General features: G+C 48.9%; 1 protein-coding gene across 1 annotated transcript in view; it reads right to left on the minus strand.

The window, feature by feature from the left end:
- LOC122822952 (transformation/transcription domain-associated protein) overlaps window positions 1-14,956 on the minus strand; it is a 51,105-nt gene that overhangs the window by 16,693 nt on the left and 19,456 nt on the right. The window contains exons 35-54 of the mRNA XM_044102081.1: window positions 14,702-14,883; window positions 14,398-14,596; window positions 14,117-14,245; window positions 13,705-13,971; window positions 13,422-13,628; window positions 11,092-11,250; window positions 10,667-10,801; window positions 9,931-10,041; window positions 9,538-9,684; window positions 8,112-8,325; window positions 6,058-6,186; window positions 5,835-5,984; window positions 5,466-5,665; window positions 5,261-5,382; window positions 4,538-4,751; window positions 4,291-4,470; window positions 4,066-4,212; window positions 3,706-3,825; window positions 287-574; window positions 71-208 (exon numbers count right to left, since the gene is read on the minus strand). Coding sequence (XP_043958016.1) covers window positions 71-208; window positions 287-574; window positions 3,706-3,825; window positions 4,066-4,212; window positions 4,291-4,470; window positions 4,538-4,751; window positions 5,261-5,382; window positions 5,466-5,665; window positions 5,835-5,984; window positions 6,058-6,186; window positions 8,112-8,325; window positions 9,538-9,684; window positions 9,931-10,041; window positions 10,667-10,801; window positions 11,092-11,250; window positions 13,422-13,628; window positions 13,705-13,971; window positions 14,117-14,245; window positions 14,398-14,596; window positions 14,702-14,883 — 3,438 coding nt within the window. The remainder of the gene's footprint in view (window positions 1-70; window positions 209-286; window positions 575-3,705; window positions 3,826-4,065; window positions 4,213-4,290; window positions 4,471-4,537; window positions 4,752-5,260; window positions 5,383-5,465; window positions 5,666-5,834; window positions 5,985-6,057; window positions 6,187-8,111; window positions 8,326-9,537; window positions 9,685-9,930; window positions 10,042-10,666; window positions 10,802-11,091; window positions 11,251-13,421; window positions 13,629-13,704; window positions 13,972-14,116; window positions 14,246-14,397; window positions 14,597-14,701; window positions 14,884-14,956) is intronic.

Here is a 14,956-nt window from a genome sequence, read left to right on the forward strand (position 1 = left end):
GCTGCTCATGTCCAGCTGATAACCCAGATTAACCAGACTAACTGGATTAACCGGACTCCATGTTCCTGACCTGCTCAAAGAAGCCGTGCTGCTCGTAGGCGATGGCCGTCGCCGTCTCAGGAAACTTGCATCTCTTCTGCCAGAGTCCGGCCCACATGTCCTCCTCCTGCAGCAGCGAGTAAAGCTCCGCCAGCGAGTCCAGGATCTCCTGCAGGGAGCGGAGCCGTGAGCCCAGAACCAACTAGAACCAGAACCACCTCTGATACAGAGGCTAGCGCCAGCCTACCTGCTGAGGCGGCGTGATGCTCTCCTGTTCGTAGAAGTCGGCGCTCTGCTTGGGCTTGGTGTGCAGGCTGAGGCCCTTCTCGAAGGCCTGCTGCTCCAGCATGAGGGTAGAACGCAGCCACAGGTTGTGCGTCTTCCCCAGGTACTTGAGCACACAGGGCCGGATGGGGATGGGGGGCACACACTGGGACATGGCCTCCACGAAGCAGTGCAGCGCGCTGGGCTGGCAGTCCCGCTGCGCCTGGTGGCTGCCGCTGCACAGGAAGGGGCTCATCTCTCCAGACAGGGCCTGACGCGCACGCACACACACACACACACACACACACACACACACACCATCATCACCTGTGCATCACTAGCAGCTGCATGACATTGATAAACACTGTGGGTAACAGCATTTTGTTGCGTGTTCAGGATGCAACATGATGCAGGTTTCCAGGAATGACAGACTGACCCATGAATTCATTGCTGCATTAATAATTTACTGCCTTCCTGAGCGTTTCTCCACACCCTGAACAAACTGGCTCAGTTTGGAGGAAAACTAAACCTCAGATGATTCTGGAGGTGGGAATCCCGCTGGACTTCGGGTTGCGCCGTGTCAGCTGTTTGGGATGGACCTTACCAAGCTCCGCCCACAATGACCCACGTGACCCCAAGTCTCACAAGCAAAGCCTGGCGGTGCCTTGTTTCTATGTAAACATGACTCCATTAGTGCATCATTTCTACTGGATTTTCACAACATATCAGCTACTATAATGGACAGAGGAAATAACAAGTTCATGTCATCAACTGGGAGGAGGTTACTGGTTTCTCAGTCACAAGCTGGTTGCAAACCTGAGGCCAGCAGGTGTCAGTCAGTTATGGTAGATCTGACCTTTGACCTCAATATGAGAAGCTACAGACTGATAGGAGGAACCAAAGAGCTCTGTTAAGGTAAAGAAGCTGTTGGTTTGTTAAAATGTAATGAAATCTATTTGTTTTATGTGATGTTTGTTGTAAATGATGTAAACTCACAAATGAACGAGGTAATTAGTCCAACGTTTAGAAACTACAGCGGCTGTAATGAGCCACAGCAAAGGTAAACAAAGGTAAAATAGCCTGAACAGCTGATCAACTCAAAACCACTCCTACCTTTTTACTCTCTCTCTCTTTGTAGTTTAAACACACCTGTTACCATGGCAACCGCCTGCGCCGGCAAGACGAGCAAAGATTATGTTAAAAACAAAACATTAAGTCCGTTACGATATCAAGTTTATTTCTGGATTATTAATCGTTGGTTCCCTGAACACAGTGATGGTTGATTGACCAGCTGTACTTGGTGCTAGAGAGGCTAACAGGAGGAACAGTTTAGTCCAAAACCTTTTCTGCTAAAATAAAATCTTCAGTGTGAGTCAGATACACGTTGCATATTGATCTGTTTAGCTAACATAAGACTGTAGCAGACAGACTACAAGGTGTAGAAGTTGTATCAGTGCTGCTATTATGCTGTACTTAGCTAACAGGAAGCTGTTTGTGGTCAATCACGTGACCACGTAGAACGGACATCAGCCAATGAAAAGCGGCCCCTCTGGTAAGGTCCATTCCCCTCTGTAATTTCCCCTCAGAAAGCAGGAGGAGAATCCGGCTTTCTGATTGGCTACCTGTCACATTCAACAGGCTGCGTTAAGCTCCCAGTGGGGAAAACCCCTGATTTAGATCGGAGCGCCACAACGATCTACCGTAACACACCACACACTACAGGATGATCGGTTATGAAACCACAAGAGACAATCTGAGAACATCAACGTTCTCAGGTTGTCTTCAGGGGAAAATGTAGGAGTGAACTAACGTGTAGTGTGAACTATTGCATCAGGTAGTCGATGTTCCATCTTCTCTATTTAAATCTAATGATTACTGAAGGACAATATGGTTTACAGACTTTATAATCTGAACTCTTTTGGTTGAATCCAGTATTTATTTACACTTTGGTGTTTTTATTCATTTTTGTTAATGGAGACTGAGAATCCATTTTATTTTAGTTTTTGGTTGTTTTGTTTATTTTATCAGTTCCAGTGTTAAATGTTCTTTTCAAAATAAAGTGTATCTATCTTTGGCAGGAAATCACATGAATTATTATATCATTTCCATTAAATCAGAGTAAAAAGGTCTTCAAACAATATTATTGTTTATCACAATAGTTTTTGAGACAATTAATCGCTCAGTAAAATTTGTTACCGTGACAGACCTACTCCTGCCTGAGCTTTTTACAGTGAGCGCGGTGTTGTATATTCGACTGATTCAAAGACGAAAAGGAGTCGGGTGGATAATTCAACTGAACTTTAGTGAATAATAAAGGCTGAACGAATCATACATTACAATACACAACAGAGTGTAGGTGTTCGGCTAACAGCTCTTTTTCTCGGTAAAACCTCCTCAATTCTACCTCTTCGTCTAACCTCCAGTTCTTCTTGAACTTGTGCAAAGCATCATGGGATATTGAGTCCATTCTGTTAAACGACCACAAATAGTTAGTTTTGAACCAGATACTAACTATAAAATGCTAACTAGATTTATGAACTAACTGCAACTAAAATAGTTAGCCAATATTAAATTATAATATCCCAAATAATAAGTCCTAAACAAATCCTGGTTAAACCCAAAACAAATTCTCAACACGTGGTTCTAGTTCTGGTGTAACCTTTCCTTTGTGGTGTCCAGAACTGAAGAGCCGACGGGCCGACCGTGACATCTGCCTCACGTTTCCTGAATGTCACGCTAGGACTGTGCGTTAAACCGTTAAATCTAGTCAAACTTTGCCAAAAGAAATCAAGCAAACATTGTTGCTTCACCTCCTCTTCCTCTGAACGTCTCAGAAACATCATTTGAACCTGCGAATCTCACAGCCTCCTGTGGATCACTTACACTTCCTTTCTTTATTACTCAGTATAATTAGTAAAAAAGAAAACAAAATAACCGGAGAGCAGATCTGCTGTTTCTGTGAGCCGTGTGCATATGTCCAGTGTTGGTGTGGTCTAGTATTGGTGCTGTTTTGGTGCGGCAGCAACACAAACGTGATGGCGCAGCGCCTTGGGGCGTGGCTCAGGTGCAGTGGTGCGTTTGGAAAGCTTCGTCATTCCAGCATTGCAACGTAATATGTGTTTCTGATGTGTATATTTATTTTGATGGTAGCTGTGTTAAGAGATCAAATAAAAAGCATTTGCAATAATATTTACTTTCTGAGTAAATGTTTTGTATTGTAATGTGGGACACCTGCAGCGTAAATCCAAAATTTATTTTCTTTCTAAAATTAGAGAATGCAGCTTTTAATAAGGTGCTCTCTGTAGTCTGATATTTACGGTAAGGGTTTTTCCTTTATGCTTGTATTAGATTGACCATTTAGGAACGGCCTATTCAAAGGGTTAGCAGCAGCTGGAAACTCACATGCTGCTGGCGGTCGGACAGGATCTTCCAGAGTCGGGGGAACAGCTGCACCATGGTCCGTTCAGCCAGCGGAGTGGAGATGTGGCACAGCTGGACCAGAGCGTTCAGCAGGGCGCCGGTCTGCAACACCAATCAGAACCAGAACCAGAGTGAGCATGACGGGCCCGGTGGAGCTGCGTTTAGCAGCATCTGGGTTTCTGTGTTTCCATCAGTCATAAAACTGGAATTATGAAAATTAATTTGCTGAAAGGAAACAGGCTAATTAGAAATTTGTTTGTCTCTGGAGAGTTTTTGTGATTGGAAGAATAAGGTTTCGTGCTGAATGGCGCCACAGTCGGAGGCGTCTGGCTCCGCCGCTACCTTGACCTCCCGCAGCGAGTCCAGGAACTTGTCATGGCGGTTGGTGAGCATGTGCAGCTGGTTCCCTGTGTCTCGCTCCGCCTGCTCCTTCGTCTTCGGCAGCGCCGACTGGTCACCGGGCGCCAGCTCGATGTCGATCTCCACGTCCTGCAGGGGGGAGAGGTTAGGAGCCGCATCCCCACTGGCTGAGCTGTGGCTCTCTGGGGTTAAAGGTCAACGGGTTACCTCCTCCTTGGTCTCGCTGGTTTCCCGCTCGCGAGGCTCCTGCTTCACGTGCGTTGCCATGGCGAAGGCGGCGCGGTCGTGGCTGTCGGCCAGGTTGATGACGTTGGTGATGGAGGGCAGCATGGAGCCCTGGCAGCTGGTACCGATCACCGTGTGGCGCTCACACACCGCCAGCAGCAGCTGTCACAACCAGAACCTGGTCAGAACCAGAGCCGGAACCAGAGCCGGAACCAGAGCCGGCGCTCACCTCGATGCACTGCTTGGTCCAGAAGTGGCCGCCCATGGCCTCCCAGTTCTGGGAGCAGCAGATGTAGAGCAGTCGCTCGTAGACGCGCCGCTTCATGGACGCGTCGAAAACCTCAAAGAACTTGGCCCGGATGGCCGGCTGGCTGCAGCGCAGGCCCGACAGGAAGGCCGGCTCCAGCTTGGACGTGATGTCACTTCCTGACAGGCTCTCGTCTCTGGAGAAACACGGACGCTGCGTCATCAGCAGAGACCAAACGCCTCAGCAGCAGCAGAGCTATCAGTTCAGTTTGATGATCAATAATCACATTCTGCGTTTAATCACTAAAGTTTATTTTTATACATTAGAAAATCATAAAAGATGCAGATTATCAATTAGCAATAAAATAAACATTTTATTTTCTAACCATCAATTGCAGCAAAATCCATCTAACAACAACATGAGAAAGTCTGAACACCGACAGAATGGAGCTGATCTGGAGATTATTACTGATCAACTGATTGATTGATTTATTGATGACTAAACATGTAACAGATTTCCCAAAGTATTCACACCCTACTCACATTTCTCATGTTGGAATCACTACAACCGAATGTTACTGCGATGAAGGACTCTGAGGTTAGAGCCCCTCTACTCTGATGAGCCTAAATAAAACCCAGAGGAACCACAGAGGGCAGCAGCTGAGTATTTAAAGCGATCTGTTGACCTCTGCAGGTCACAGGTTACCTGTAGACGTAGTTGACCAGGTCCAGGAAGTGAGCGTTGAGTTCCAGCTCCTCCGGGAAACGTTTCTCTATGTAGGTCATCATTTTCACCAGAAGAACCGATTTCTCCCGCAGGTTGGGCATCTGGCAGGAAGCAGACAGATGCGTCAGGAAGCGGAGAGACGGAAGCAGGAAGTCGCGGCGGTAGAGGAGTGGCTAACCCCCACCTGGTTGGCGGCCATGGGCGAGTTGTTCTTCACCCACTCCTCTACGATCTTCACCACGGCGCGAAGGATCTTGGGGTCGGCCGACTTCTCTATCAGAGACGTGAGGATGACCTGGATGAAGTTCTTCCTCATCTCCATGCTCATCACTGACAGCCGAGTTTTCACCAGATCCAGGCTGAGCATCACCAGCTCACTGGTCACTGTGGGAGGGTCAGAGAGCAGGTCGGGGTCAGAGGTTAGCAGCAGCTTCATTAGCTAACATCTCTCCATCTTTTCCTCCTGAACACTCAGAGCGAATCCTGCAAACAAACTGGGACCTATTGTGCTGGCCTCTGTGACCCCCGGGACGACCCCTGACCCCTGACGTACCTGTGCTAGCCTCGGTGACCCCCGGGTTGGCCTGCTGGGGGCTCAGGTGTTCTCGCACCATCTTCTGCAGCGATCGCATGAAGACAGAGATGAGGCGGTCGATGTAGCTGGCATTGTAGCTGCAAGCCGACTTCAAGATCATCAGAGTTCCTGGGAGGAAGAGGAGGAGGTTGATGAAGAGCAGGAGGATAAAGAGGAGGATGATGAAGAGGAGGACAGCTACCAAACAGCTGGGTGGGGTTGGTGTTGCTGGTTGCCTTCTCGTAGTTGGTCAACCCTTCATAGATGACTTTTCCCACAGCGGCGTAGAGAGACTCCAACTCCTCGTACTTAGAGGCAACGCTGGATGTGCCTGAAGGAGACAGGAAGGAGACAGGAAGGAAACAGAAAGGAGACAGGAAGGAGACAGGAAGGAAACAGAAAGGAGACAGGAAGGAGACAGGAAGGAGACAGAAAGGAGACAGGAAGGAGACAGGAAGGAGACAGGAAGGAGACAGAAAGGAAACAGAAAGGAGACAGGAAGGAGACAGAAAGGAAACAGAAAGGAGACAGGAAGGAGACAGGAGGGAAACAGAAAGGAGACAGAAAGGAAACAGGAGGGAAACAGAAAGGAGATGGGAAGGAAACAGGAAGGAGACAGAAAGGAAACAGAAAGGAGACAAGAAGGAAACAGAAAGGAGATGGGAAGGAAACAGAAAGGAAGCAGGAAGGAAACAGGAAGGAGACAGAAAGGAGACAGGAAGGAGACAGGAGGGAAACAGAAAGGAGACAGAAAGGAAACAGGAGGGAAACAGAAAGGAGATGGGAAGGAAACAGAAAGGAAGCAGGAAGGAAACAGGAAGGAGACAGAAAGGAGACAGGAAGGAGACAGGAAGGAAACAGAAAGGAGACAGAAAGGAAACAGGAGGGAAACAGAAAGGAGATGGGAAGGAAACAGGAAGGAGACAGAAAGGAAACAGAAAGGAGACAGGAGGGAAACAGGAAGGAAACAGAAAGGAGATGGGAAGGAAACAGGAAGGAGACAGAAAGGAAACAGAAAGGAGACAGGAGGGAAACAGGAAGGAAACAGAAAGGAGATGGGAAGGAAACAGGAAGGAGACAGAAAGGAAACAGAAAGGAGACAAGAAGGAAACAGAAAGGAGATGGGAAGGAAACAGAAAGGAAGCAGGAAGGAAACAGGAAGGAGACAGAAAGGAGACAGGAAGGAGACAGAAAGGAGACAGAAAGGAAACAGGAGGGAAACAGAAAGGAGATGGGAAGGAAACAGGAAGGAGACAGAAAGGAAACAGAAAGGAGACAGGAGGGAAACAGGAAGGAAACAGAAAGGAGATGGGAAGGAAACAGGAAGGAGATGGGAAGGAAACAGGAAGGAGACAGAAAGGAAACAGAAAGGAGACAGGAGGGAAACAGGAAGGAAACAGAAAGGAGATGGGAAGGAAACAGGAAGGAGACAGAAAGGAAACAGAAAGGAGACAGGAAGGAAACAGGAAGGAAACAGGAGGGAAACAGAAAGGAGACAGAAAGGAGACAGGAAGGAGACAGAAAGGAAACAGAAAGGAGACAGAAAGGAGACAGAAAGGAAACAGAAAGGAGACAGAAAGGAGACAGGAAGGAAACAGGAGGGAAACAGAAAGGAGACAGAAAGGAGACAGAAAGGAGACAGAAAGGAGACAGGAAGGAGACAGGAAGGAAACAGAAAGGAGACAGGAGGGAAACAGGAAGGAAACAGAAAGGAGACAGAAAGGAGACAGAAAGGAAACAGAAAGGAGATGGGAAGGAAACAGGAAGGAGACAGAAAGGAAACAGAAAGGAGACAGGAGGGAAACAGGAAGGAAACAGAAAGGAGATGGGAAGGAAACAGGAAGGAGACAGAAAGGAAACAGAAAGGAGACAAGAAGGAAACAGAAAGGAGATGGGAAGGAAACAGAAAGGAAGCAGGAAGGAAACAGGAAGGAGACAGAAAGGAGACAGAAAGGAAACAGGAGGGAAACAGAAAGGAGATGGGAAGGAAACAGGAAGGAGACAGAAAGGAAACAGAAAGGAGACAGGAGGGAAACAGGATGGAAACAGAAAGGAGATGGGAAGGAAACAGGAAGGAGATGGGAAGGAAACAGGAAGGAGACAGAAAGGAAGCAGGAAGGAAACAGGAGGGAAACAGGAAGGAGACAGAATGTGAAACACAAACACGTCAGATTGTCCAAATGTCAGATGAAGAACTGTTGCCTAGTTGCGTTTTCCTGGAGGTCTACATCAATCCAGACACTCTACTCTACTCACTGGGCTCAGTGGGGAAGATGCTCATGAGGCGGGACAGCAGGGAGTGGACGGCCCGCAGGATCTTGGTGTTGCCGCAGGTCATGCATGCGGCGATGCCTCGCTGCAGAGGCTTGAAATGGGCCAAGATGGCTGACGACTGCAGCACAGTCAGCAGGAAGCACAAGATCTCCAGACCCGTACAGATGTTAGAGATGTTCGCCTGGGCCGGCTGCTCCTGAGGGACAGACGGGGAGAAACATCACATTGAGTGAAAAGCACCAAATTACAATAAGTAAGCCATATTCAATTGTTTAAATGAGTCAATTTATTAAAACTGAAATAAAAACTGAAATAATTTATTTAATATAGAATTATATGAACCTCAATTCAACATTTGGATTAAATTTTGAAAACTAGATTGAATTATTTTATGATTGAATAAAGTCTTCCAAAGTAAAATTAACTTGGAGAAAGCTGTGCTGACCTGCTGTTAGAATCAGACGTGGCAGAAAACGCGCTGAGAAATTAGAGATCTATAAACTAATTCTTGCCAAACTGCAATCATAAAAACAAGCAGAGAGGAAAATCCTGGATGAAACCGATCCGGTCCGATAGCAAACAGAACAAGAACAGAACACGTCAAACAGAGAGAGGAGGATGGGTTCTGACCCGTTAGCTGTCATCATTATTCACTTTGTGAATCGGAGGTAAGAGACAAAGGAGAAAAGACTGAAGCTCACAGGACCCGTCTGCTGATTGGCTGCCATTAGATCTCCTCACTGCTGATTGGCTCATTAAGAACAGCAGCAGGTCTGAGCAGTTTCACTTGTTAATTCAATAAATCAGTGATGAGCCAAACGACACCGAAAACTTGGCACATGCGCCGAGCAAACAAGCCGAAACCCCACGTCGGTGCGTATCACTGGAAGGAAAACCACCAGAACGATCCTGTCATTTGGATCTGACTGAGCCAAACTGTATGGATGAGGGAGAATCTGTGTCGACACGTTTGTGGGTTTTGTTGGATGAAAATACTTTGTGATCTTTGCTGTTGGTTTTTGGCTCGTACCGGCATGGATCGACAGAGGAAGAGGAAGTTTTCTCCTGTGTGGGATCAATTTGATCATTTCACAGAAAATGATTATTCCGTCCTCATTTCCAGGAGCAAAGCTGGATGCAGCAAGACAAACCACCAGTCACACAGACCACCAGTCAGTCACACAGACCACCAGTCAGTCACACAGACCTCCAATCAGTCAAACAGACCTCCAGTCAGTCAAACAGACCACCAGTCAGTCACACAGACCACCAGTCAGTCACACAGACCACCAGTCAGTCACACAGACCACCAGTCACACAGACCACCAGTCAGTCACACAGACCACCAGTCAGTCACACAGACCACCAGCCAGACAGACCACCAGTGTGAAGGCGGCGGCCATCTTACCACGGTCATCAGCAGCTTGTCGAACCACTGCAGCTTCAGCTCGGCGCGGGGCCACATGTCTGGCCTCAGGGCGGTCTTCATTAGATTAACGCAGCGGCGGGACAGCAGCTCACCTGGAGATCCGGCCACATTGGTGGAGTCGTTCACCTGGAGGGGTGTTACTATTATTATTGTTATTATTACTATTATTATCGTTATCTAATGGAAAGATGCGGATCTCAGGAACAATTCACAACAAACATGATGCTTCACAGGGAAAATAATGTAACATCCAGAGCAGAGAGGATGAACCGGCTAACCAATCACGAAATTCATAACAATTCCAACCTAAAGGTAACATGGAAATAATGACCAGAAATGCTGCGATGGTTCTGGTTCTGGTCCGGTTCTCACCTGGCAGGCAATCCTGATGAGGAAGTTGACCACAGTGTCAGTGTGTTGCTTCTCCACTGGTTTGCTGAGCATGGTCTCTGTTCCTGGCATGGACTGGCTGCGGCCAAACACCTGAACACACACACACACGGCTCACAAGATGCACAACATGGGGACCCACTGGACCCACTGGATCCACTGGATCCTCTAGTCCAGGGATGTTAAATCCATTTTCATTTTGTGCCATATCAAAAATCTGAATGTGTTGATAAACTGTTAAATATCAATAAGTGCTTAAGATACAATAATACTGAGCAGTTTTTCACACTGACCAGTCCATCCAGGAGTTTGTGATTGTTTCTGTTTTGTTTGCAATAAAAATCATAGATTTTGTGATACTAATATAGAAATATTTCAAAGGACTTTTGTATGACGTTCAATGTGACTTTTTCTTAATCGGCGTATCAGTCACTTCAAGCCAATGTTTTTGGACAATTTTGAGAAAAAGGTCCAGTAAAATCTGAAAATTTGTGGAATCTGTTGATTTTCTGTGAATTTTGTGGATTTGTGAAAAACTAGAGAGACTCACAGATTTAATTTGGAGTCTAGAGGGCCACATGAAAAGCTACACCGGGCCAGATTTGGCCCCCGGGCCTTGAGTTTGACACATGATCTAGGCAGAGCAGATCCAGGGGATCCAAACTGCTTCTAGAGCCGATAAAACACAAAAACGGCTGACAAATGAAACTAAACGGACCGTGGACGCAGCGCCGGCCGCGGTCCGGAACCGCTTGACGTCCTGCCCAGTGCCGGCCGGTTCCAGAGACAGGCCTCTCTTCACAGCGCCACCGCTGGTTCCCTCGCCGGCCGTGGCTTCGGACTCGGACTCTGGCTGCCAGACCAAAGAGAGCGGGACGGGTCAGCGAAGGGTCAGAGGTCAACAGGGCATATCTGATGCGTTGTCTGGTTTTATTATATGATTATTATTATTTGTGTTTGTTTGATCAAAGTTGTAATCAGGAAACCAATGAAGCAGCAGACGGGACCCAAACAGGCAGGATGACAGCTAATCAAACCTTAATCAGTTTTCTCTTCGTTCTGCAGAAAATCTGAATACTTTCACCCAGTCAGCGCCTCGGCGGCACCACCTGCAGGTCAGAAGATGTGGATATAAATATTAACCTGCTGGTCTTTGATCCTCTGCAGCTCCCACTTGATGACGACCTCAGCCAGGTCCACGGCCAGCTTCCTCTGCTCTATGGTGACGCTGGGCGTGAAGCCCAGCCGCTGCATGGCGCTGATCATGTGCTGCACCAGGTGGTGGCGCACCGGGTAGTACACCTGCAGCAGCACAGACAGAGGGTGAGCACGGCCACGGCAGAACACCTCTGTGATGCTGAGGGCCCACTGGGAAGAAGGCTCCTGCTGCTGGGCTCTGCATCAGGCAGGATTTCATCAGTTATTTAAAGCTAAAAATTCAAAATATTTTCTGGTTCTAGTTTAAATATAGAAGTCCAAAATGGCAGAGAAGATTTGGAGACGAGAACTGGACTCTGGAGACCGCTCCAAAAGCAGGAAGTGAACTACAGCCCAAGGCATTCTGGGTAAATCCAACCAAAGCTAACATGTTAGCCTAGCGCTAGCAGCAGAAATGTCTCCTGGTCTTCAGCCAAAGACTAAAGAGAAATCCTCCAACACTAAAATCTGACGCCTCCATCTTGTTTCCATCTGGTGAAGAAGGAAGTTGCTCTCAGTGTCTTCAGAGGTTTTTGTGTGGTTTCCTTCAGTGGTTGTTGGTGCAGCGCCCCCACAGGCCAGGAGGGGAACAGGTTGGTTTGACTCAGAACCACAGCAGCTGGAGGTGGAGCAGATGATGGAGTCTGCGATGACGAGGCGACTGGACCGAACACGGAGACCCAGAGGAGACGAGGCGTCCATCTGGGTGTCAGAGGACATTACAGCTTCTCACTCTGAGGGTAATTACAGGCAATGGAGCAGAACTCTGCAGATCTGTCCATCACGTCCACAAACAGGGACGCCATCTCTCTATGACTTTATCAGACACACACACACACACACACACACCCTGTCATCTGTGTGTCATTATCTCCTCCTCAGTGCCATTATGCTGATGTGATTACATTAGATCAGTCATCTGGTCCAGAGAGCCGCCTGTCAGAGAGGAAGAGGAGCTGAAGGAAGAGCGTCCCGTCATGGTGGGTCAGCGGGTGATGGGAGCAGAGAGACAGGAAGCTGTGTACGTTCCAGTGATTGGGTCAGAACAGAACCGAGATTCTGGCCTCATCCTGTCTGAATACAGGAGCATCTTGCTCAACAGAAACGGTCCAGTTCATTTCAATGGGCCGGTTCTGTGGCAGTTGCTGGCATGCAGCTCCTCCAGAAGATCCAGTAGATCCAGTCTGCTGGATCTACTAACAGTAATGAAGTGTTTTCTCTGGCCCTCTGGGGCTAGTTTCTGTTTCTAAACGATCTGATTGGACGTTCTGACGTTCAGATCTGATGATACTTATTCAATAATTTAGCAGAAAAAAAAATAATTTGATGAAAATGTTGCTTATTTCCATTTTTAATTGGTAACAGACACTGAACTCCAGAGTGTTGTAGTCCAGACCAGCGCCCCGTGCTACATGATATCATAAAATGGGAAATATGATCAAAACTGCGTCTTAAATTGATCTGAAAGATCCACATTCCCATGAAAACACCCAATATTAAATACTTAGAGCTGAAATAAATGTGATCAATATCATTACCAATCCAAACACTTTGTTCTGCTTTGCTTCCATCTCTGAGCCACGATGTGGAGGTCTCCTGCCATCCCTAACAAGTTAGCGCCCTGGGCGGTTGCCCGTGCCAGAAACCACCACTGTCTGCTGCATTAAAACTATGGACACTGAGGAGCAAGGAGGAACCAAGCACAAGGCGACCGTCTCTCTCTCGTGGTCCACAGCTGGCTTTGCTAGCATCGCCTCACAGAGCTCAACTTTCTTTGAGCTTCTTTTCAAAGTGATGATTAAAGTTAGACCTAGTTCCACCGTCTGTGAAAGCGAAGCGCTGCTGAATTTACATGTCGCCATGTCTGATGATTTATGGAGCGGCTTTCTATTGTTGATGATTAGTCAGACATCTGCCGCTCAGAGGAAACCACTGCGCACGTCTCAGCGCCGCCTGTGAGCTAAAGGGGAGGCGATGGCTGACGGCGGAAACATGTAAGTCACGTTATTGCTTGGATTTTAATCTGTATGTTTTACATCCAGTGAAAAAGATGCTAAGATATAAACTGGACAGTATGGTGGCAATTTAGTGATAATTTTACAGTTTTACTCCTTTAAACATTAGAATGAAGTTTTTCCTCCAGTTTAACCAGAAACACAGAGACTGGGTTTCCCCAGCTCCTGTAGCGGGGACACTATACTGGTCCTGCTGGTCCTGCTGGTCCTGCTGGTCCTACTGGTCCTGCTGGTCCTGCTGGTCCTGCTGGTCCTGCTCACCCTGAAGTGCTGCACTATGAGGTGCAGGATGTGGACCAGCTGCGGCACGGTGTGGCCCTCCTCCACGATGATCTTGCGGGTCCAGTGGGTCAGCATCTGGTGGCCGTCCTCCATGCGGGCCGGCACGGCGGGCGTCAGGATGGCCATGGCCTGGCGGACGATGGCGCGCGCCTCCATGGTGTGGGCCTTCAGCAGGCTGTGGAACACCTGGAGGCAGACGAGTAGGTGAGGATCGGACCGGTGTCAACTGGGCCAGGCTGGGCCGGGCCGGGCCGGCACTGACCTGCAGGACGATCTTCTTGTGGATAGCGAACTTGGCGATGATGTGAGCCAGCAGCAGGTGGCCGCTGTACTTGCAGGCCGGGTCGACGCAGGCCTTGGGCAGCAGGCAGGGCCAGGCGAAGGTCATGAGGCGCCGCAGCTTGCTGTTGCGGGACTTGTTGTTGTCGTGGATGTGGTGGGGGGCGTGCTCCACCAGCAGGGTGGAGAACTGCAGCAGGCAGATCCGCAGCGAGTCCAGCAGGTCCGCCTGCTTCTCTGGGTCCAGAACCTGGATACAGAGCAACACACCGGGGTCAAACTGGGTCAAACTGGGTCGTTGAATAAACTCAGCAGTACTTTAATGAGGGAAGGATCAGCTGAATGTTTTCCTCTGCCTTTACTGGTCTGATGCAGAGAAGTGCACCAGTGGTTACCTTGGTGATGAAGACGCTGGTGATGCTCTCCGGGTTGTCGCCCTCAGGGTTGGGAGGCCCCAGCAGCTGCTCACCCTCCCCCTTCTCAAAGCTGTGCAGGAAGGCCGGGTTCAGGATGTGCTGCAGGACCTGGGGACCAACAGGGGGCTTGCTGCAGTCAGAGACTAATGCTGCAGGGTCAGGGCGCCATGAGGAGACGCCGTCTGCTGCAGCAGCATGCTTTGTGCTGCGTTCTGCTGCGGCAGCATGCTTTGTGCTGCGTCTGGAGGCGGCGCGGCTACCTTGGCTTTGAGCTCGTCGTTGAAGTGCGGGTCGTTGAACTCCACGTAGCGGAAGAACAGCGCACGTTTCTGGGAGATGGAGTAGTTCCGGGGAATCTCCTCCTCCATGTACTCCTTCAGGAACGTCATGTTGCACAGGAAGCGGCCCGTGAACGCCCGCACCAGCTGGAACAGCAGCTCGATCTCAGAGTAGTTCCTCCTGCAGACAACCGGACCGGTCAGAACAGCAGTACAGCTTATTAAGGCGCTGCAGCGTTTCCATCCCAGCCGTCTGGCCCTCCAGAACCCGGCCCGGCAGACCTACTTGCAGTAGCTCAGCAGGCAGTACGCCAGCAGCTTTGGCTCCTTCCAGTTGGTGGCGGCCATGTTGTCTTTGCGGTGTCTTTCCTGGAAGGCCTCGCTGACCCAGACGCGGCGCAGCTGGCTGACCAGGGAATGCTGGCCGGCCAGCCAGCCTTCGTCGTTCTTCACGATGATGCTGATGATCTGAGAAGTGACAAGCAGGAAACCCAGAGCCACCATGAGCCACGTGAGGATTAGACTCAGGACGAGATTCTGT

This window comes from Gambusia affinis, linkage group LG20, assembly GCF_019740435.1.
Source record: "Gambusia affinis linkage group LG20, SWU_Gaff_1.0, whole genome shotgun sequence".
Lineage (NCBI taxonomy): Eukaryota > Metazoa > Chordata > Actinopteri > Cyprinodontiformes > Poeciliidae > Gambusia > Gambusia affinis.